This window comes from Pteropus vampyrus, unplaced genomic scaffold (genome assembly GCF_000151845.1).
Source record: "Pteropus vampyrus isolate Shadow unplaced genomic scaffold, Pvam_2.0 Scaffold240, whole genome shotgun sequence".
Classification (NCBI taxonomy): Eukaryota; Metazoa; Chordata; class Mammalia; order Chiroptera; family Pteropodidae; genus Pteropus; species Pteropus vampyrus.
In genome coordinates this window covers 1,692,252-1,712,695 of record NW_011889021.1, presented here as the reverse complement: position 1 = coordinate 1,712,695, position 20,444 = coordinate 1,692,252, and the positions used below count along the sequence as shown (strand labels likewise).

The window sequence follows — 20,444 nt, the reverse complement described above, 5'->3', positions numbered from 1 at the left end:
AGCAAGACAAGAAAGGAGCTAATATTTTTTGAGCATCAAAATATTGAGTTTAATATGCTGCTCATGACACCTCAACTTCCCAAGGCAAGGGAAAGTGTTGTGTGTGCTTGTAGTCAGCCCTGTACTTGACTTTCCTAATCCAAGATGCACTGTGTTGTTGTTATCTATTTCTATATCAATCTTTCCCAAGAGACTATGAGCCCCTTAAGGACAAGTGAGTTCTGAAATACGGTATTTGATGCATGAATGAATGAATTAATGAATGAAGTCTCTACTAGGTGCATACACCTTTTTTTTTACCATTAGATGGCAAATATTCATGGGAAAGTCCAGCTCTAAACTGTCTCAGAAATAGAGCCTGGTGAAAAATAAAGTTTTTAGTAAACTGGATGAGTCCATACAGGGTGAAATTTTCAGGGCTGCCTATCCCTCTTCCTTTTTAGCAGAGAAAGGAGAAAGTACCGGAATGGAAGTCCAGACTCTAGGCTGCAGATCTGTGCTGCCATTAGCATTTGGGCAAGTCACATATATTTTCTGAGCCTCAGTTTTCCCAGCGGCCTACAGTAATGTCAGGTAAACATTTATTAACATCTATGTTATCCCAGACCCTGATTCAGGTACTAGGTGTAAAGAGATGGCTCAAAAGTGGTTTTTGCCTCCTAACCAATGCTTCTCAACTCTGTAGTGAAAGGCCAGTTTGCTGTCATTTTAAAAATATCTAATTTGTTGCAGACTATATTTCGGTAAAATATAATTAAAATGTAATAGTAAAAAAAACAGTAAAAACGAAAGGGTACAAAATCCAAGTTCTGATTTGTTTATTCTTTGGTTCATTGGACATTGTTAAATTGCTATTTCCAAATGCTTATTATTAACTTCTGGACTCAGCACATCATGGACTGGTAGCTAATGGTCTTTGGACAGGCACCAGTCCACAGACAGCACTTTGCATTACGGTGACAGGAGCTCACACTCACTCGTGAGCCTCACACTGACCCCTGTAGGACTCACGTCCATGAATGTGGGACAGCCCACAGATGGGGCTCTCTCTGCATCAGGGAATTAAACACTTAAGCATGTAGAACCACTGCCTAGTAGTTTTGAAGATGGAAGTGGGGTTGGTGGTTGTGATCACTTCTAGAGAAAGTTCTGGCTAGTCCTTCAAGGCAGCAGGCTCTCTCAGGCCATGTAGCTGCTTATACACTAGAAGTGGCTTTGGGCATCTTTCAGCCCTTTCCACACTGTCTGGGCTTCTGGGGTCTTCTTTGTGGCCTCACCCCTCAGACCTAAGGCTAGGCACCAACTTTGACCTTGACTTTCCTCCTTGGCCATGGTTCATACTCTTTCTCTGAGTAAACTGCTTTGGATCACCTAGATTATAAACCTCTACCTCTGACTGGCCCAGTTCCCAGGACCATGTCCTTATTGGGGGTTTTCAGGGCATACGGGCACCATGTTAGCCTGATTCCATGAGCAGAGTCTGGACAAGCTCTGTTGGTCACCAGGATGAAGACAATCCACCAAGAACACATGTGTCCTTCCTTATGTGGTGTCTTTTAAAGATTCTTAAACTTGGGTGTTTGGCATATTTCTTTTTTACTTCAACTATAAAATAATCGCTTTTTGGAAAAAGATATGACAAAAACATGGGACTACATTCGAAAGGCCCCAAGAGCAATTCAATGAAAGGTTCTCCTCCTATTTTTATTGCACAATCTCTCAGTTCCCCACCCCAGAGGCAACCACTATTCATATTCTTATACATTCTTCAAGAGATGTAAGCATATATCTTTAAAAAGATAACACAAATGGGACACACTATAAATACTCTGATGCACTTTTTTTTTTTAACAAAATGATTTCTCTTGGCAATGTTTTATCTCAAATTCTCATTTTTATTTAACTGGTCCCCTATTAATGTATATTTAAGTTTATTCCACTCTTCTGTTACAAACAATGTTCAGTAAACAGTATATGCCTATGTGGGAGTGTATTTGCATATGCAAAGTCCTGGAGAGAAACTATGAAGTCAGAGAAATGTGTCTTCCACAAAGTTGTACCAATCGGCACTGCCACAATCAGCATATTAATGTGTTTGTTCTTTTACATCTGTGTCAACATATGGTTATCAAAAGTCTAATAGATCAAACAGTGTAGCTCTGCGGAATGAATTTGCATTTCCATAATTGTAAATGAGGTTGAGAATCCTTTAAAATACCTAAAAGCCCTCTAATTTTCTTTTCTGAGAACTCTCTATGTATTTTGATCCGTTTTTTTATTGGTTTATTCATCTTTTGAAAATTGACCTATAAGAGCTCTTTATATATTAAAGAAATTTGCCCTTTGTTTTTTTGAATGAGCTGCAAATATTTTCTTCCACTTTCTCCCAATTTTCTCCCCAAATTTTAAAGAATATTTTCCATAGTTAAAAATATTTTTAGTTTACTTTATCGATTTTTTCTTTTATGACCTCTTGGTTTTGTGACCTACTTAGAAGGGACTTTGCTCCAAACTATAAAAATGATTTTCTCATGTTTTCTTCTGATTCTTTTCTGTATTCATTTTTAAATATTTAAATCTTTTATATATTTGAACTTTATTTTGGTTTAAAGATTGCAGTATGGAGCAAATTGTTTTGTCCATGGCTTCCAATGTGTCGTTAGCATTTATTAAATAATCCATCTTTTCCCATCTATATGAAATTATACTTTTTTTATAGAGTGAATTTAAAATGAATTTGGGTCTATTTCTGGATTTTTTATTAGATTCTACTGATCTGTCTATTCCTGCTCTAGTTTCACACAGTTTTATTGAATGTAGTTTGATAATGTAGTTTTAATATCTGGCTTGGGTAGTCTTTTCCTCACTCTCCCTGAATCATTATTTTCTTTCAGACATTTTCTGGCTATTCTTGACTATTTAATTTTTCATTTCCATATAACCAGCCTGTATAATTTCAAAAATTCATTTGATATTTTTTTGGGGGGAGAGCACATTAAACTTATAGATTAAGTTTGGAGTATTGGTCTTTTCTCAATATTCAGTTTCTTATCAAAGTTTTCTTCATTCATTTAAATAACATTCTTGTATATGTACAAATAGTATAAAGGGCCTATGGTGAAATGTGAATATACCTTTCAGTTCTGACTTCTACTTTCCCAGTTTGCTGTAGAGACAATGAGTTTCTGGTGTGTGTTCATAGAGATATGCATATAAAATTCTATATGTGCATATAACCATTTAACTCTGACCCTCCTGCTTTTTTTTTCCGCAGATGGCAGCAAGCTAGAGACACTGTTCTACTTCTGCTTTTCCCCACTTAATAGCATGCACTGGGGAGCATTTTATATTAGTATATACTGATCTGCCATATTCCTTTTAATAGCTGCATGGTATTTAACTATATAAAAGCAGCCAGAATTTTCAATATGTCCTCATTTGTAAAAATTTTCTTCTTTCCATCTCTTATTTTTATAAACAATATTGTAATAAATATCCTTTCTCATGTACCTTTGTATGAGAATATTTCTGAAAGACAAGTTCCTGAATAGAGAATTACTATGTTGAGGAATAAATGAAATGTACAAACAATAATGTAAATATACTCAACACTACTGAAATGTACCCTTAAAATGATTAAGATGATAAATATTATGTTATGCGTTTTTGCCACAATAAAAAAAAAAGTATAATTTTGACAGATATTTCCAAACTCCCCATTTAAATTTGCTTTCGGTTTGCAATATTTTGGCTCAGTTGCTGTAAAAATAGATTTTTAGTGAGTTAAATAATCTGGAATTTTTGAATAAAATTGTCCCACATTTCTCTCATAGAGAAATTCTCAGAAATGTCTGAAGTGCTCTGGCGTAAAACTGGGGAGGTCGGGGATCACTGTGAGGAAGCAGGCTATATCTCCTTCCAGCAAAGGCAGCTCGCACCAGTTTTCTTAAAGAACAGGCATCACTGAACGAATCACTTGGGCTGCTTGTCCTACTGTGATTTTGATTTGTTTGAAGCCTCAACTGAAAGCAAACGAGAGGTTTCATATGACTCAAATCACACCTCTCAAATGATGCTCTAATTTCTGTATCAAGTGTCTGTGACTGAGAATCTTTAACTCCTTTCCCACCCCACTCCTAGCGTCACTTTACTTCTACCAACCACAAGTGCCCACTTGTATACACTCTGTGGAGTTAAATCTTGAATGAGATGGAGAAGGACAAAGGAGGTATGGATAATGACATTAATGTAACACAAATAAAATTGGGCCCCCTTGGGGGCTGTGTGCAGCAGGGTGACAAACTTAAAACATTATATCCACTCTGACTCCAAGAAGCCTTGGAGAGTACTGTAGGTCTTCACTGAATGTTTCCGAAGGAGGCGCCAGAGGGTAAATTACATTACACAATGTTTCACAAAGTGTACTGCTGAAAATTCTCTTCTGATGTCTCTTTCAGAAATCAAATCTACTAAAAGCCTTCTTTGGACCTACCTTCTCACCTTGATTTCCATTCCAAATGGTAGCTGCTCAAATATGTCTCTTCTCACTACTGACAGTTCTAATATTGTCTCAGATTCCTGGTCTTATTTGTCCCCTCGCTTCTTTTTCCTGGTCTTCATTCTCTAGCAGTTTTCATGTAGCACAGTTTACCTCTTCTTTAGATTGCATTCCTGCCCAGTCTAACAAACGCATCTTCTTAGAAGGTGGGAGGAAAAGGAGATTATAAATTTTTCAAATTTAATTGTTTTTGTTCAAATAATAACAATGGGCTCATACTTCAAACCAGGTACTATATGTGTATTATTTCATAACCAATATGTACAGTTCCTATTCTCATTATCACCATTTGCAAGTGAAGAATATAAGGCTCAGGTGACCTTCTCAAGGTCAAAGACTAAGGAAGCCACATTAGAGCTTACCTATTTGCCCAGTACTGTTTTCACAGCTCTTAAGGAACAATGTAAGGCAGTGGCTGGCAAAAACACAAATAAGTGGTCTCAACAGTGCTTCCAGCCTCCATATCTCTGTCTTTCTAAATCCTTATGCTTAGGTCTGGTGATGTCCCCTGGTCTCACCTCAGTTGCTGAACCCAGCATTTCTCACTCAATTAGCTTAGTTCTGCATCTTGGGGTTCTGCTGATCTCCCCTCACATATGTATTGAGTCTCTGTTCTCTTTTGTGCTTCTGCCTCCTGCAGGACTGACATCCTGCCCTGAATTCTGGTTCTTTGGCTGGAGTTCTGTGACTCCTTCTAATTCTTGCCTATCCACTGCTGCCCTGAAATGTCAATCAATTTACCTTCTACCTTCAATTCCCGTTTTAGTATAAGCTTCTCTACCCACAGCTCTTATGCGAAGTAATGGGCTGGGTGGTTCTTTACATGGGGGTAGCCATTAATTGGACTAGGAGTAAATATCTGATTCAGGGGGTACCAATGCACAGACTGTCCAATGACCAATCTATCTTTCTAGTATTTTGACTAAGAGTCATCAAAATTGCTCTTGGCTATGGGAAGCCAAGAAAGAAAGTCGTATAACCACCATTTGGGGTCATACATAAGCAAGTAGAGACAGTAGGTCTATTTAGAAAGGATCAGAAAAGAGATTCATATAGAAAGCATAGAAAAGACCACATGACTCTAGGAGTGCTGGGGGTGGGTGGCGTGTGGAGGGGAGGTCCACAGTTTGTCTCCGCCTGATGCCTTTCAGTTACAGCCTTCCTGAGGCTTTTTTTGCATTCAGTATTGACTTGTGTTCTCATGAGTTCTACTTTCTCCATACAATAAAGTTTCCTTTGTCTTGAGCTAGTTTGAGTGGATTCCTGTCACTTGCAATCAAGAGACTTCTTCCTTATTTGGAAGGCTTGTCTGCATTTCTAACCGCTGGCTGGTACCCCAGTATGTATGGGAAGATCTCCTGTTTTTGGCTGCCTCTAGGCCTTAGTCTGGAGGTGGCACTGAACTAGTTCCTGTGGGCATCCAGATGAGGCTGTTCCAGGTAAAGGGAAGAGCAGGAGCACAAGAATAAAGTTGGAATGGGCATGGAGTTTTATTGTGGCTCCTTTTTTTATCTGAGGACATTGTTATTGTCCTCAAGTTGTTTAAGGTCACCTTTGGGACAGAGAGGGTGTATGGGGGAAATGACTTTGTTGAGCGGGGTCAGGAGGGACAGGCAGAGGAAGAGCCTAGGGAAATGGCAAAGGAGTTGTGTCCTCATCCTATGAGTGTGTGTTCTCAGGCTGAGGAGTGATGCATCATGAACTTGAACCTTTCGAATCATTAACTTTTCTAGCTCCTGTAGGGTCTCCTCATCTTGGGACAAATCCATTATTTTACTGATGAGAAAATGGTGACTCAAGAATGAAAATGTGGTGACAATAGGTAACATTTAGTGAGCACTTTCTACAGGGCAGGTTCTGCTCCAAGCACTTTACATATATCAGCTAGCTCACTTAGTCCTCACAGTAACTCTTTGAAGTTGGCAATGTAACCTCCTCATCTTATAGAAGAGGAAACCAAGGCACAGAGGGGTTAAGAAACTTGCTGAAAGTCACACAGTAAGTGATGGAGCTAGGTATTATATAGTACTACTTCTCACAAGCACTGAAGATCATTAGAGCTTTACAATTATAATAAAAACTGGTGTGTGTGTGCATGCATGTTGTGTGTGCGTGGTGACTTTCTCAACCAGATGAGGCAGCATATCACCATCCATGAAAACATCAGAAATAAGGCAATGGTTTTAATTAGAGAAAAGTGATCAAAAGTTCAAGAAATCAAAAATCAGGAAAAATGAAAGTTTAGTACGTACATATTATCTCTAATGATTTCAAGGAGATGAGAAAAGAAAATTCTCGAACTATTTCTGCCAGTGCCTAAAAACTTATAAACTGTTTCGACTTTAAGGAAAAAGAACACCTGTTTGTTTATTGATTCTTGTGCCACATATGGTGCAGTCATCCTACTGGCTGGCTTAAGTGATCCGCTAAAGCAAGGCCTCCTGAAAATGAAACAATCAATGCCTAAATTAGGGTCCACCATTATCTGACCTCTCACTGGCAGGGAAGCCTTGAATCCAGAGAAATCTATAAGCTGGAATGTTTCTTCTAGCACATTTTTTCATAGATGAGTGGCCATTCGCAGCTCGTGGTTTTATGCAAGTGACATTTGTAGCTTGCTTGCCAATTAATCAATTCAGATATTTGTTGAGCACCTACTATATGGGAGACACTATATTAGGTGCTAGAGATAGTAGGTGGACACCTGGAGACATGAAAGACTGAGCTGATAGAAAAGGTTCTCCTTCCTGCTACAAACAATAGAAATGTTAGTCAGAATAGGACAAGACAAAATTTAAAATATATCTATAACTGAGTTTAGAAAAGTCCTAGATGCCAGAAATGGGGAGGAAGGTCTAACCCAAAACAATGAGCAGGAGCTGGTGCATGGTGACCTGCCTAGGCTGTGGACCAGGACACAGGCCCCAGGGGCTAGAGGAAGAGGTTTTAAAGTCATGGAGGGAAAGAAGGAGAAGTATTGAGCTGGTGTGAGGTGAGATGTATAAAGACACCCCTGTATCAAGCTGCACAGTTGAAGGGCTGCTCTATGTATGAATAGGGCACGAGAAAATCCTCCATCGATCACCTGACAAGGTGGCAAGGAAGCTTGCCTGCTGTCTAGGCACCTGAGTGAAAATTCACCTTGAAGAAATGGAAGCCCCAGCCTCTCCATGTGTAAGTGCAGAGTCCATATTTACACTGGCCGTGCAGTGGGGAATGCCAAGTTGAGAAATGACATAAAAACTTAGGTGAACAAGATGAAGATACAATGTCCCCCTGAGGAGACACCACAACTTGAGCACAGAAGACTCCTGCTGGAAAAAAAGAAAAACGCTGCTAGAGATGAGCAAACCATCCAAAACCAAATGAGAAAACTAGTGATGGGGAGAGAGAGCAAGTTCAATTCAAAGGAACATTAGTCCCTAAGACCCCGAGATAATAGGATAATTTGAAAGAGGCAATTAAACACGGTTAACTTCATAACAATGTGTATACATCAGCTCACTTTCAGTTCCAGGTCTATCTGTAAGGGTGATCTACAATTTCCTATTGCCTTCACCTGCCTTGTGTTACCCATTTGTGACCTGCCAGGCTAATCCACAGTCTCAAGCAGGGCACATTTGTCTCTGTCTCCCCGGTAAGAAGGGTGCATTGAACCCTTCCTCCACTCTCTCCAGCCACCAGGGTCATTAATGCCAATAATGCTGCTGTAGTTTTTCATTAATTTTCTTGCTGTTTTGTAGTTATAGTAACATTAAAATTGATACTCAATATTATTACAATTCTCAACTACTAATGGGATTATTATTTTGTTCATTTGTTTGAAAGCCATTAGCATAAGATTTACCTCCAAGAACATCTACTGTGATTTTTTAATGCCCTTGAAACTCGCAGTGAGCGATAAGTCTATAATAAGAGAATGCTGGTAAGCATATAAATGTCTTTCTTGGGAAAAAAGGGCTTTCTATTTTCATCCTAGTTAGACTCGGGTTCTTTGATAGAGTGATTGGTAGGATATAAGGTATTAAAGGCTGAGAACACTGTGTTAGTTTGTAGATGTGTTCAAACAAGTTCCCTGGTTATTCAGAGGACACTTTTATATTCTAGGAAGATTCACATTCTTGTTCCTTTTTATGTTGTTTCTCATCTGACTTACATACAAAATATAATAAATCGGGTGCCTGCAGGAACAATATTTAGAACCATGAATTGTTTGGAAGTGAAGGGACCCTGAAATCACTCTAAGGAGCTAAGGACTTAATATGTTGTTATTGGAGCTCTGGAGAAAGAAAGGGCTTACTCCCGAGGCTGGTGAGAGGAGTTTCTCTGTTGGGCATTTGTGTGAGGCAAGGAATGTGGATGGCTAGGGCTGGATTCATGGGTGTGTGACCTGCAGACTCTCAGGGCCCTGTGCTGTGAAATTCACAGCATTGCCATCTTGAAATTCTTAACTTTGAACAAGGCACCCCACATTTGCACAAGGCCCTGAAAATTTTATATTTGGTACTGTGTACAGGGTTCGGAGCCACACACACTTGGGTTCAAGTTCTGATATTCTCTTGCTATTGACTGCCTCAGTTTCTTTATTTGTAAAACGGATAATATGTCTTCTCAAACTAGATGTGAGAGCTAAACGTACTTGTCCAGTACCCAGGGGTCCTGAGAGGTGGTGATATACATGTTCAGTGAAATTTTTACCTCCCATGTGCAGTACCAATAGTTAAACTTGCTATTATGACTTAATACCAGGAACACTAGGCTGCTGGGATGAACAGACATTGCCTGTGTGGTACCGAAGCTAACCTAGTTAAGAACATACTAAGCAAAGAATATTTTCCTAATGGGGACATTCTAAGACTGGGGCATCTCATTCATCAGTTATCAACTTTCCACATGACATAATGTTCACTTGCATGATGTGGTCTCAGTTTCTCACAATTCATATGTGTTTCCCTCCTCTCCAGAAACCTCTCAAGGTAGCCAAACAATGAGACTGGCGTTATTACAAAGACGCCCTTGCCCTTGATCTAATTTACTTGCATACTTTAGTATTTCAACCCATTATTTGTAACAGATGTTTTCACCATACCACACAATAGAACTTGACAAGTTAGCATATCACAATTCCAAACCTGAGAACCAAAAACATGGACCTTGGGGATCCCGAACAGGGATTTCCCCCCAACTTCCCAGGACATGCCGTACAGGCTAGGACCAACATGGAGCATTCCATGACATTGCAGATGTACATGGCTGTGCTGTAGCCTGAATGAGCCATGCTAGTTATGAGGCATGGCAGCCAGAGTCAGAGAAACACTAAGTAGTTGGTGAGATAGATTAGTGACGAATAACATGCAGTCTTAAAACTTCTGGTTAAACATTTTTTTCCAAAGAATGGAGAAAGGACTTTAAATCAAATTAATAAAAAACATAAGCTAATTCCTGGGCATTTTTTGGACTTTGGTCCAAAAGAATTCCTCAGGGGATTATAGTAGGAGTCAGGGTGACCTTTCTGCATTCAATTTAGGGTTTGTGGAGGCTGGGAGTCCAGATGTTAGACTTCAAGGGGAAGCACAACAGCTGTGCTCACCCTCCTGCACAGCTCGGGCCTCTGGGCACATGCACAACTTGAGACGTGGGCCCAGTGTCTCTGGGGCCTTCTGTACTATCTCAGGGCCCTGTGTTGTGAAATGACCACATCCAAAGCATGGTTTGATCTTTCTTTACTCTCTCCAGAGCACTTGTGGGCAGTGAGATCTTTCTGGCCCAAATAGCTTTTGTGGGTAGTGATGGCCAAAGCTGGACCGTCTCTTCTCCAGTGCAGCTTGTGAATGACCATTGAGAAACCACAGCTCTTCTTCTAAAATCCCTCATCAGCCTCTTTCTAGAGCCTTTGGTGAAGGATGAGGCATTATCCGTCAAAGAAATCAAGAAGAATGATGGGCTACTTCTTTTTCATCTCAGTGATAAGAGTAGGATCTTAGATAATAGTACAGCTTGTTGGCCCTCATAACATGGCACATGGTACACAAAAGATGTTTCAGTCTCTAATGATTATGACTAACTAATTTATCTAACACCTCAAGACATAGTTTCAAGAGCATGTGCACATACACAAACATTCATTTTTGGATATGGTGTTATTGGCTTAGATAACTTGGTTGTTACTCCCTGACCCTCTCATAGGTCATGGTAAGCAAACCATAATCTACTACATTGACTCTCAGGAGACCAGAGACGTGGCATTCCCAAAATCTGGCCACAGCAGTAGCTTTTAGCACAAACTAAAGGAAACACAAATATAGCCAGGGAAAATCTGAGACAACATGGTGGACATAGGTGCCTCTGTGCTCAACATAAACTCTCCAGACTCAGCAATATATTTTGCTTCCTTTGGTACTGATTTTCCAGCACATTGTACTATAAATTTCAAGCTCCTGGGAAAGAAATCTAAAAGACGCTTTGACTGCTTATCTGGTTTGGGGTCATTTTGTAATTGTTTTTCTTACCTGTTGTCGAATTTCTTCCTCCATTTTCACTGGTGAGCCCAATTCTGCAACTTGTTTGACACCTTCACTCGCATATCCTCCATACTCCCATAGCACGTAATTCTTGGAGTGGGATCCGCCAATGATTGCAGACCAATGATTAGCCCGACCTGGGAAAGCCAATCGGGATGCAGGTATCAGTGTGGCTGTGGTTAAAACTCAAGTCTCTTAAATGATGGGGAGGGAATATAATTGGACGATGATTCAACCTTCTGGCTAAGCACCTGCTCTGTGTTAGGCCCTGTGCTTTCAGTGATGAATAAGACAGTCCTTTTAGCAAGTAAGTCTTGGGAATATGCAGACAGAGCAATGGTAGGTGTCTGAACAAGACTCAGAGGCAGCCCAGAATGATGACTTCTGCCTGGGAGGGTTTCATAAAGGGGACAGCTCAGAGAATTTTAAAAGTTGATCAGATTTGTAAGACAGAATAGAGAAGAAAGGCTATTTCTGGCAGACTCAGAAACATTAAATAACATTGTGTGTTTAGGGAGCCATAAATAATTTAGCATTGCCATATCGCAAACTGTCAAGGGGAGAGGTAGGAAATGATGCCAGGGAGGTGGGAAGGAGGAGTCTGTTCATGAATGGCCTTGTTCTAAATACTTCAGGAGTTTGGATGTCATTTGAAATGGTCTGAAACTACTGAAGGGTTCTGAGTAAGGAAATGACATAATTGCATTTGAATTTCAGATAAATCATCTGAGTGTAAAGACTCTATTAGAGGAAGCAAAATTGGAGTGTAGAGCTGGGGAGGTCAGCAAGGAACTAAAGGTAAAGGGATTGGGTGAGAAATAGGCTTAATAATTCTGTGGAAGCATTGTTGTCTTTAGCTGGCTTTTATGTACCTTCCAGGATGAGGGGCAGGCAGGCTAGCCATGATAAAGAATGAGAAGGCAGTTTGAATATGAGAAAGTCACCAGTTCATGGTGGTTTGGTGAGGATCATGTGGGATGATGACTGTTATGGGATGCAGGTGGGAATTAATGGATGACATAATGACACAAGAGGAGAACAGAATGGGGTCTGGGCAGGACCAAGACAGATCTTAACCTGAAGATTTTTCAAAGTTCAAAGGAGAGGAAGGAGAGGAACAAAGTCAGTATCAGCATGATACTGGGTTTGTTTTTGCACAAGATGACTATAGATACATATTTATTTCTTACTAAGTTATGTACAATTCATCATAAGGTTGGCTCAGTTCTCTGTCATTCTTTGGTTGATTTTATAAAGCCTCATGTTAAAAAACATTTTTTTGGCATAGCGAAGAGGAAAACTTGAACTGGGTGGACCCAACTGACATTTGCAGTTTACTGCCATGTGGCCCAGAGTGAGCAGAACTCTCTACTCCACTCCACCACTTAAGAAAATGATTCTGAACAGGGCCTGATCCTGTTTACATCTACTACCTGCTATCCCATGGCCCTGTGCTCTAGGGACACATCAAGAACATGGACATAGAGCCAGCCTCCTGGTTTGCTGAAGGCAGCCTTGCTCTACCTCAAGCTGATGACATCGCCATGTGGGTCTACCCAACTGCTTGTTCATTATTTCCCACACATCAGGGAAATGCAACTTTGTGTTTATCTGTTATGTCCCTAAGGAAAACAGGTGGAGATACTGCCAACTATTTCTCTAACTCACTTCTTGAGTGAGGAGAATGTCCTATTTGTCATCTAAGCCAAGAAGACTGCTTGTGTAGGAGCAAAAGTGAGGAGTCTGTCCTGACCTTTGGCTCATGATATGAACTTAGGAAGTCCAGTTTCAACATCTCTTGATCCTTCTGCTCTGTTCCACTGAAATGTCCTCTTGTTCCAGACCCATACTACCTGCAATTTGTACCTATGTGGTTTAGCACATGCTGTTCCCTTTGTGCTTTCCTCCCCTTGGCTTGGCCAACTCATTCCTCTTCCATGATTTACGTAGAAGCCTCCTAAGGCTACCCTAGACCAACTTAAGCCCTTGTCCCCTATCTCCCCACAGCACTGATAACTTTTATAATCACTGTTACATGTCTGTTTTCCCAGTAAACTGTAAGCTCCCTGACAGAGTCTGTCTTCAGCACTGTATCCCCAGCACCAAGCGCTGTGCCTGATGCATTGTGATTGCTTAGTACATGTTTCCTGAAGTATTTCATTCAAACAATCAAATTGGAAGGTGGCAGTATATGTGCTCAAAGCATTTGGGAACAAGCTTGCACAGGGCAGTGGGAGCAGGATTCTATTAACGAATGAATAAAGATTAAACACCTATTACTAGGTGTTAGGTATAATGCTTTCCTAGATATAACCCTCACTATAACCTCATTCTCATCTTATAGAAAAAGACAATGAGGCCCACAGATGTTAAGGAACATACCCAAGCTCACAGAGCTAGTGAGGAGCATAGCTGGGGATCAAACCCAGGTCCATCTGCCCCCAGAGTGCATGTTTTTTTTACCTACATTCCACTGAGAGGTCAGAAACTGGGGGAGACCATTTGGTGGACTGGAGAGTTAGAAGACAAAGAGATAAGATGAAAAAGAAAGTCAGGACCGGGTCTTGGAGAATGCTGAATGCCCATTTTGGTAAATGTCATCAGGAAAAGGGGAAATATGATGGAAGTTTCCTTCTGGGAAGAATGACATGCATGGCAATAGTTACATATTGAGCTGTTATTATGTGCTGGGCACTATGCCAAAGACTTGACTGACATTTCCGCATTAGACACTCAAAAAAGAAAACAATTTCGATAGAGATACTATCATACTTTCCATTTTTCACATGAGGAAACAAACTCAGAGAGGTTGAGTTAACCCAAGATCACAGAAGCAGATGAATGAAGACACTGAGATTCAGTCAGGTGTGTCTGATGCCAGAGCCCAGCTCTTCTCTACCATATTGCATATCTCCAACAGGACACACTTTAGAAGGCTAAATATAGTCCACCAACATTTCCTACATGAGTCGTGTAGGGTCTGACTTAGGGCAGTGTAGAGGAATGGGGACATGGGGTCAGAGGTATGAGCCAGTAAGAGAGAAGTTGGGAGGCACTTTGGTGAAGTAGTTAAGACTCTGGTTTTTGGATCAGACTAACATGTATTCTAGTCTCAGTTCTGAAACTTTCTAGATTAAATAAGTTAATGAATCACTTTCAACCTCAGTTTCCTCATTTATAAAGTAGAAATATTGACATGACCGCCCTCCTGGTGTTGTTCTGAGGCCGAAGTAATGACGAGTGGCTGACACATAAAATAGGTCAATGTTAATAAATACTAGCCAATCAAATCAAATTGGAACAAGGCAAGGCAAACCTAGACAAATTTCTGGAAGTGAACCTGGCTGAGCGATTGGGTGGCAGTCTGACTTAGAACTGGTGCATACGGATAACAGGAATATCAGATGTAAGGAGCTGAATCTGAAAAAATGATAGAGAGTTATGTAAATGGGACTCAGTGCTCTGGGGGCTGCAGAATGAAATGGTTAAGCAGACCCCAGGAAACTGGGACACAGAGAAGTTTAGCCCTGGCCCCCACCATCCTTCAGGAACTAAGGAAGGAGAGAGAGAGAGAAGTCCCAGGTTTTAGGAGGCCTGGGGAGAAGGGAACAAGGTAAATGCTTGTGGCTTTCTTAAAAGAATACTCAGGGAGGCTACCACTGGTATCCTTGGTGAAACACAGGGCTTCAGTCTTGGTAGCAGAGGCAGAGAAACCAACATAACTAACAATCCCTTAGGCTCTCAGGTAAAGCCATAGCTATTTGGTTTAGTATGCCTCTCTTTGGTTCCAGCAGTGTTAGATTGACCTATACATATCTGGGTCTAGATGTTTACTCCCAATAGCTTGGATGAGACATAGATGGGACAGAGGCATGTGGGAAGCTGGGAGGAAAAAAATGATTAGACATGTGAGTTTGGGATACTCATAGTCAACCATACGCATTTGTCTGAAAAACCACTCCAGGGACATATCCTGAATATATGTGTAGTAACCTTATTTCTGACACTTCTGTTGTCATTGCTGATGCTAAATTCACAATGATGCCTAAAAGGCCATCGCTGATGAAAAAGAACCAAGTCTGGCTTTTTGTCTGGTGTAGGAGGAAGCATGCTTCATGGTATATGGATTCTCTGAGGTATTCTGCACATGGCAGGTGTTCAGTTACAACTCAGATTTCCTGGCCTGCTTTGATAGTGGCTACATTCTCCTGCCAATCTCAATTTTGCAGAAAGCCACCCATTCATTTCCTTGACATCCACTTGTAGTATGTCACAGGAGAATGTTCTATAGCCTGGTGACAGGTTTGCTACAGCCTTCTGTTATCCAACCTTGGCTTCAGGAAATCTTTTTCTGGGGGGCCCAATATTGAATTTGCTATAATAGCAACACCAGAGCTCCTCTAATCTCCAAATCTCAGTCTCGTCTCTCTCTTTTCTCTCTTAGTAGATGACCTTGTCATTTAACTCATCTGAGAAGACCAAGGTTAACCCATCCACAGACTTATCCATGCACCATGTGGCCAGTGACGAATAGAAAAATCCTATGGACCTGCCAGCTCTATTCATAAAAGTCGTCTTGGATCTCACTTCCCTCCTGCCCTTGTTATTCTCATTGGAGGCTCAGTTCCAGTATCTGCATGGTTTCTGACACTTTGGATTTGGCTACAAAACTTGGCTTCTCTGGATTTCCCCCTGGGTGCTGCCCACAACACAGCTCTGTGGCTCTTCCTGCTCTTGGCTGCTTCAGAAGCTTGCTCTGACCCAGCTATTTTGGTTTTCGGTATCCCATCTCAGTATGGCCTCCTGCAAAAAATCCTGCATGGAAATATGACAAATAGACTAGAAATTCCTTAGCTTTCTGTCACTCAGCTAGCCTTTTTTCCTTCCATAAGGTCTCAAGAGAAGTGTCACTTTTCCATTCCAGGAAAACTCCTTGCACTTATGTAATCGATTATATTCTTTCATATTTCTGCTGAAGTCTCCAATGCTAATATTCTATTCTATGAATTCATTCATCGAATGAACGTTAACTAGCCATATACTATGTGCTAAGCCAAGGATCAGCAAGCTACAGCCCAATGACTGTTTTTGTTCCAGTAAAGTTTTTCTTTTGCTTATTATTTATGTATTATTTAGGGCTGCTTTCATGCTGTAATGGCAGTCAAGTAGTTACAACAGAGAGATTGCCCTGCAAACCTTAAAATATTTACTCTCTGGCTCTTTACAGAAAAAGATTGCTAAAACCTGTGCTATGCCATGGAAACTCTAAGAGGAATCAGACTTGATCCCTGTCCTTGAGATGTTCAGTCTGGGGGTAGTGTGGAGGGCATGAAGGATAGATCGTAACAGGTAATTACAATAAACTATGTGCAATACATCTTTGATAAAGGCAGAAATAGAGTGATATAAAAGAACAAAAATAAGGGGACATTTAACCCAGACTATATCAGATAAGGCTTACTGAAGGAGATGGTAGCTCAGCTACATTCTGAAGAATAAGTAAGACTTAGCAAGGCTATTAGGGGCTAGGAGGAAGAATAATTTTGCAGAAGGACCAGTACATACAAAAGTAGGGTACAAGAAAAAGCAGAAGTACATGGAAAACCACAAGTAGGCCAAGGTAGTAGTACTGTGTGTGCTTGTAAGGAAGGGATGATCAGTAAGAAGCCAATTAGCCAGGCAAATCATGAAGAGATATGAATATCTTAACAGTGAGTTTTTATTTCATCTTGAAGGCAATGTGAAGTAGAGAATAAGTCCTGTCTATAGTCAACTCCTAAATCTATCTATGCTCACACAACTTCTGCTTCAGACTGATGTAGTAAATGGCACTGGACTAGACCTCTAGATATAACTATAAAACTGGGCAAAATATATGAAGCACCAGTTTTCAGATGTTGGAAAACATAGAGCAAAGGATTATGATCCTTGAGGGAAGGGGAACACAAGAGGCAAGCCTCAGGTTTTTCCTGGACATTTTCTGGTGAAGAAATTTAGAGCACAGCAGAGCATAGCGATCAAGTTGAGCTGAGGAGGTAGTGACAGGAATTTGAGGATGTTAAGGTAGATAGGATGTACTGGTAAGAATGCCAGAAAGGAGGGAGATACACAGAGAAGGAAGCTCAGAAATATGCATGGGAGTCCTCTTAAATCTTTGACCAAATACTAATATTATCATGTGCAGGGTGAGACTCCACAAGGCCTGGGAGAGAATAGTTACTGGTGAGCTAAGAATTGAATGGAAATTCCAGAGATCATACAATGCTAGAGATGTAGAACTTCCTACCATTCATATTAGAGAGACCTTGCTGACTACTCTAGGCATTCAACTGAGACCACAGAAAAGCCACAATGTAGGAATAAAACTACTTTAGCCCTAGAGTAAGAGCTACTCTATATTTATTCTAATTAAACTTTGAAAACAAGCTTTGAAAAATGAAGTAAACAGACCTACCAGTAAATAAACCATCGGCCAGACCAAAACTCCATACTCTTTAAAGGAAGACAACAAATCCAGACATTCAACAATGTAGCATCTATAAGGTCCCTCATACAACTAAAATTACTAACATGTGCAGAAGCAGGAAAAATGATCTCTCACCATAAAAAATCAATAGAAAGAGTTATTACAGTAATTAATATGTCGGGATTAGTGTATCAATAGAATAGAGTTATTACAATAATTAATATGTTGGGATTAGTATATGATTTTTTAAAACACCTATTACCAATCTGTTTGAAGATTTTAAGAAAAAGATGGATTTAGTGAGTAAACAGATGGGGATTCTCAGCCATCATGTAAAAAAATCCAGTGGAAATTCTAGAACTGAAAAATAGAATATCTGTATTAGGACATAGCAAAGGAAAAGATAGGGTGATAGAAACGATTCAAAATTAATTACAGAGCAAAAAAGTTTGAACGAAAGTGAACTGGAATTGCAGTGGACTTTAGAACAAAAATAAATAGTTTAAAATAGGAGTAATTGAAGTCCAAGACAGAGAGGATAAAGAAATTGAATTCTAAATATACTTGAAGAAATAAGGCATGGAAATTTCCCCAATTTGATGAAAAATATCAACCTACACATCCAAAAAGCTCAATAAACTACAAACAGGATTAAAACAAAGAAACCTATACCTAGGCACATCATTATCAACCGATGATAAGTAAAGATAAAGAGAAAATCTTAAAAACAGTCAGAGGTAACAAAAGACAGCACGGCCAGGAGAATAAACGTAAAAATGATTGGGCTTCAAAAACAAGACAAACCAGAAGACAAAGAAATGACAACTCTAAGTTCTAAAAGAAATAAAAGACTGTCAATTTAAAATTCTATATCCTGCAAAAATATCCTTCAAAAATGAGAGTGAAATAAAACACTTTTTTAAATAAATAAAAGGTAAGTTAATTTATTACCAGCACACTTGCAGTATGTGAAACATTAAAGGAAGTTCTTCAGGCTAAAGGGAAATAAAAACAGATGGAAACTCAGATCTACATGAAACAATGAAGAGTAGAACAGATGGTTAATACATGGGTAAGGTTCATCTTTAATTTTTTTTTTTTTTTTTACTGAAGAGCTTCTACCTTGAAGAATAGAGGTTCAAGTTTTCTCATTCTGGGTGTAAAAAACTTTTATCATGCTCTCTCCCTACAAAGCCTAACTACATCTCCAGTCTTTTCAGGAAAGTTAAGCTCATCGTTTCCACTTGCTCAATTCTTTGTCATCTAATTCTGAGCTCCCACTTGAACTCATTTACTCCATCACATCTTTGAAACTTTGACTTTTGCTCCCCTCTCTCCCCATAATTGAACAACTGCTAGAGGCAATCAGAGGAAAATTACTGTCTGCTGTATTTCCCATTTAAAAATAAAAGGATATTTTACATTCAACAAAATTCACCTTTTTAATGTATAGTTTAGTGAGTTTTGACAAGTCAAGCAATCATGTAACCACTATCACAATCAAGATACAGAATAGTTCTATCACTTAAAATATTGCCTTGTGTCCCTCTGGAGTCAACTTCATTCCTCTACTCTCTGCTCTTGGCAACCTCTGATCTGTTTTTGGCCCCTATAGTTTTGCCTTTTCTGGAATATAGTATAAATGGACTCATATAATATGTAGCCTTTTTAAGTCTGGCTTTAACTTAGCATAATACATTTGAGATTCATCCATGCTGTTATATGTTTCAGTTCACCCTTCTTTCAAATGTCTCGGGAAAAAAAAGGAGACTTCCTACTCTTTAAAGCCATCATCATACTCTGTTTCCACCATTTACTATGTGAGTGACCTTGAATAAACTACCTACGTTTTCTAAGACTCAGTTTCCTTATCTGTGAAATGGAAATAACAATAGTACCTATTTTTTTAGGGTTGTTATGGGTATTACAGAAGGAAATCCATATACAAACAGTAAAGTTCCTGTTATATAATAAACATTTAATAAATGTTACTTTTAATATTAATATTCCATTTTTCCAGGGGAAGGTAGGGATTGGGAACAAACTGGAACATCCACAGGACCTGTTCATTAGGATAAGGCAAAGTCTTGGAGGATAGCTGGATTTTCCAAGTGGTGTGGTCAGCTTAACTGTAGTTCAGGTGGCACACAGCTCTGGCTGATGGTGGGGTATAAAAACTTATCAGGTGGGTGGAGCAAGTAGTGAGTAAATGGCAGCAGAATGAGTCAGATGTACAGACAGAAGCAGTCAGCAGAGTCCCTGCCACATGCCTGTAGTTAGAGTTCAGGTTCTACCTTTTGGAGCCAGGATGGAGGATTAAAAAGAGGCTGAGAGGGAAGCAGTGATCAAAGTAGCATCTCTGTTTTAAACACATGGAGGAGACATCTTGAGCCTGGAGATAATGCAGGAGCCCAGAGACTTGGGGCCTGGATTGAGGCTAAAGAGTCTTTAACAACTGCCTTTCTCACATAGGAATTGTCCTAAAAACTAAGGAATAATAATAACACCTAGGGAGACTTTATTATTTGCTTTATATATTGTTATTTATTTAATCCTTGAAATAAGCCCATTTTACAGATTGGAAAGTTAAAGCAGAGAAAGGTTAAATGACTTGCTCAGAGTTACCCAGCCAGTAAATAGTAGAGACAAGATTTGAAGATTTGGACCCAAGAACGCTCTACAGAAGCTGTCTAACTAAACTTTTCTGTGAAGATGGAAGTTTTCTATATTCTTCTGTCCAATATGGTAGTCGCTTGCCATATGTGGCTACTGAGCACTTGAAATGACAAGTGGCCAGTGTGACTGAGGAATTTAATTTTAAATTTTATTTCATTTTGACCAATTTAAATTTAAACAGCCATATGTGGCTAGTGGCTATCATACTGGACAGCCCAGCTCT

The 20,444-nt window shown here is 39.8% G+C and overlaps 1 protein-coding gene across 1 annotated transcript in view; it reads right to left on the bottom strand.

The window, feature by feature from the left end:
- Window positions 1–20,444, bottom strand: part of SPON1 (spondin 1) — a 239,968-nt gene that overhangs the window by 87,836 nt on the left and 131,688 nt on the right. The window contains exon 6 of the mRNA XM_011374183.2: window positions 11,068–11,216. Coding sequence (XP_011372485.1) covers window positions 11,068–11,216 — 149 coding nt within the window. The remainder of the gene's footprint in view (window positions 1–11,067; window positions 11,217–20,444) is intronic.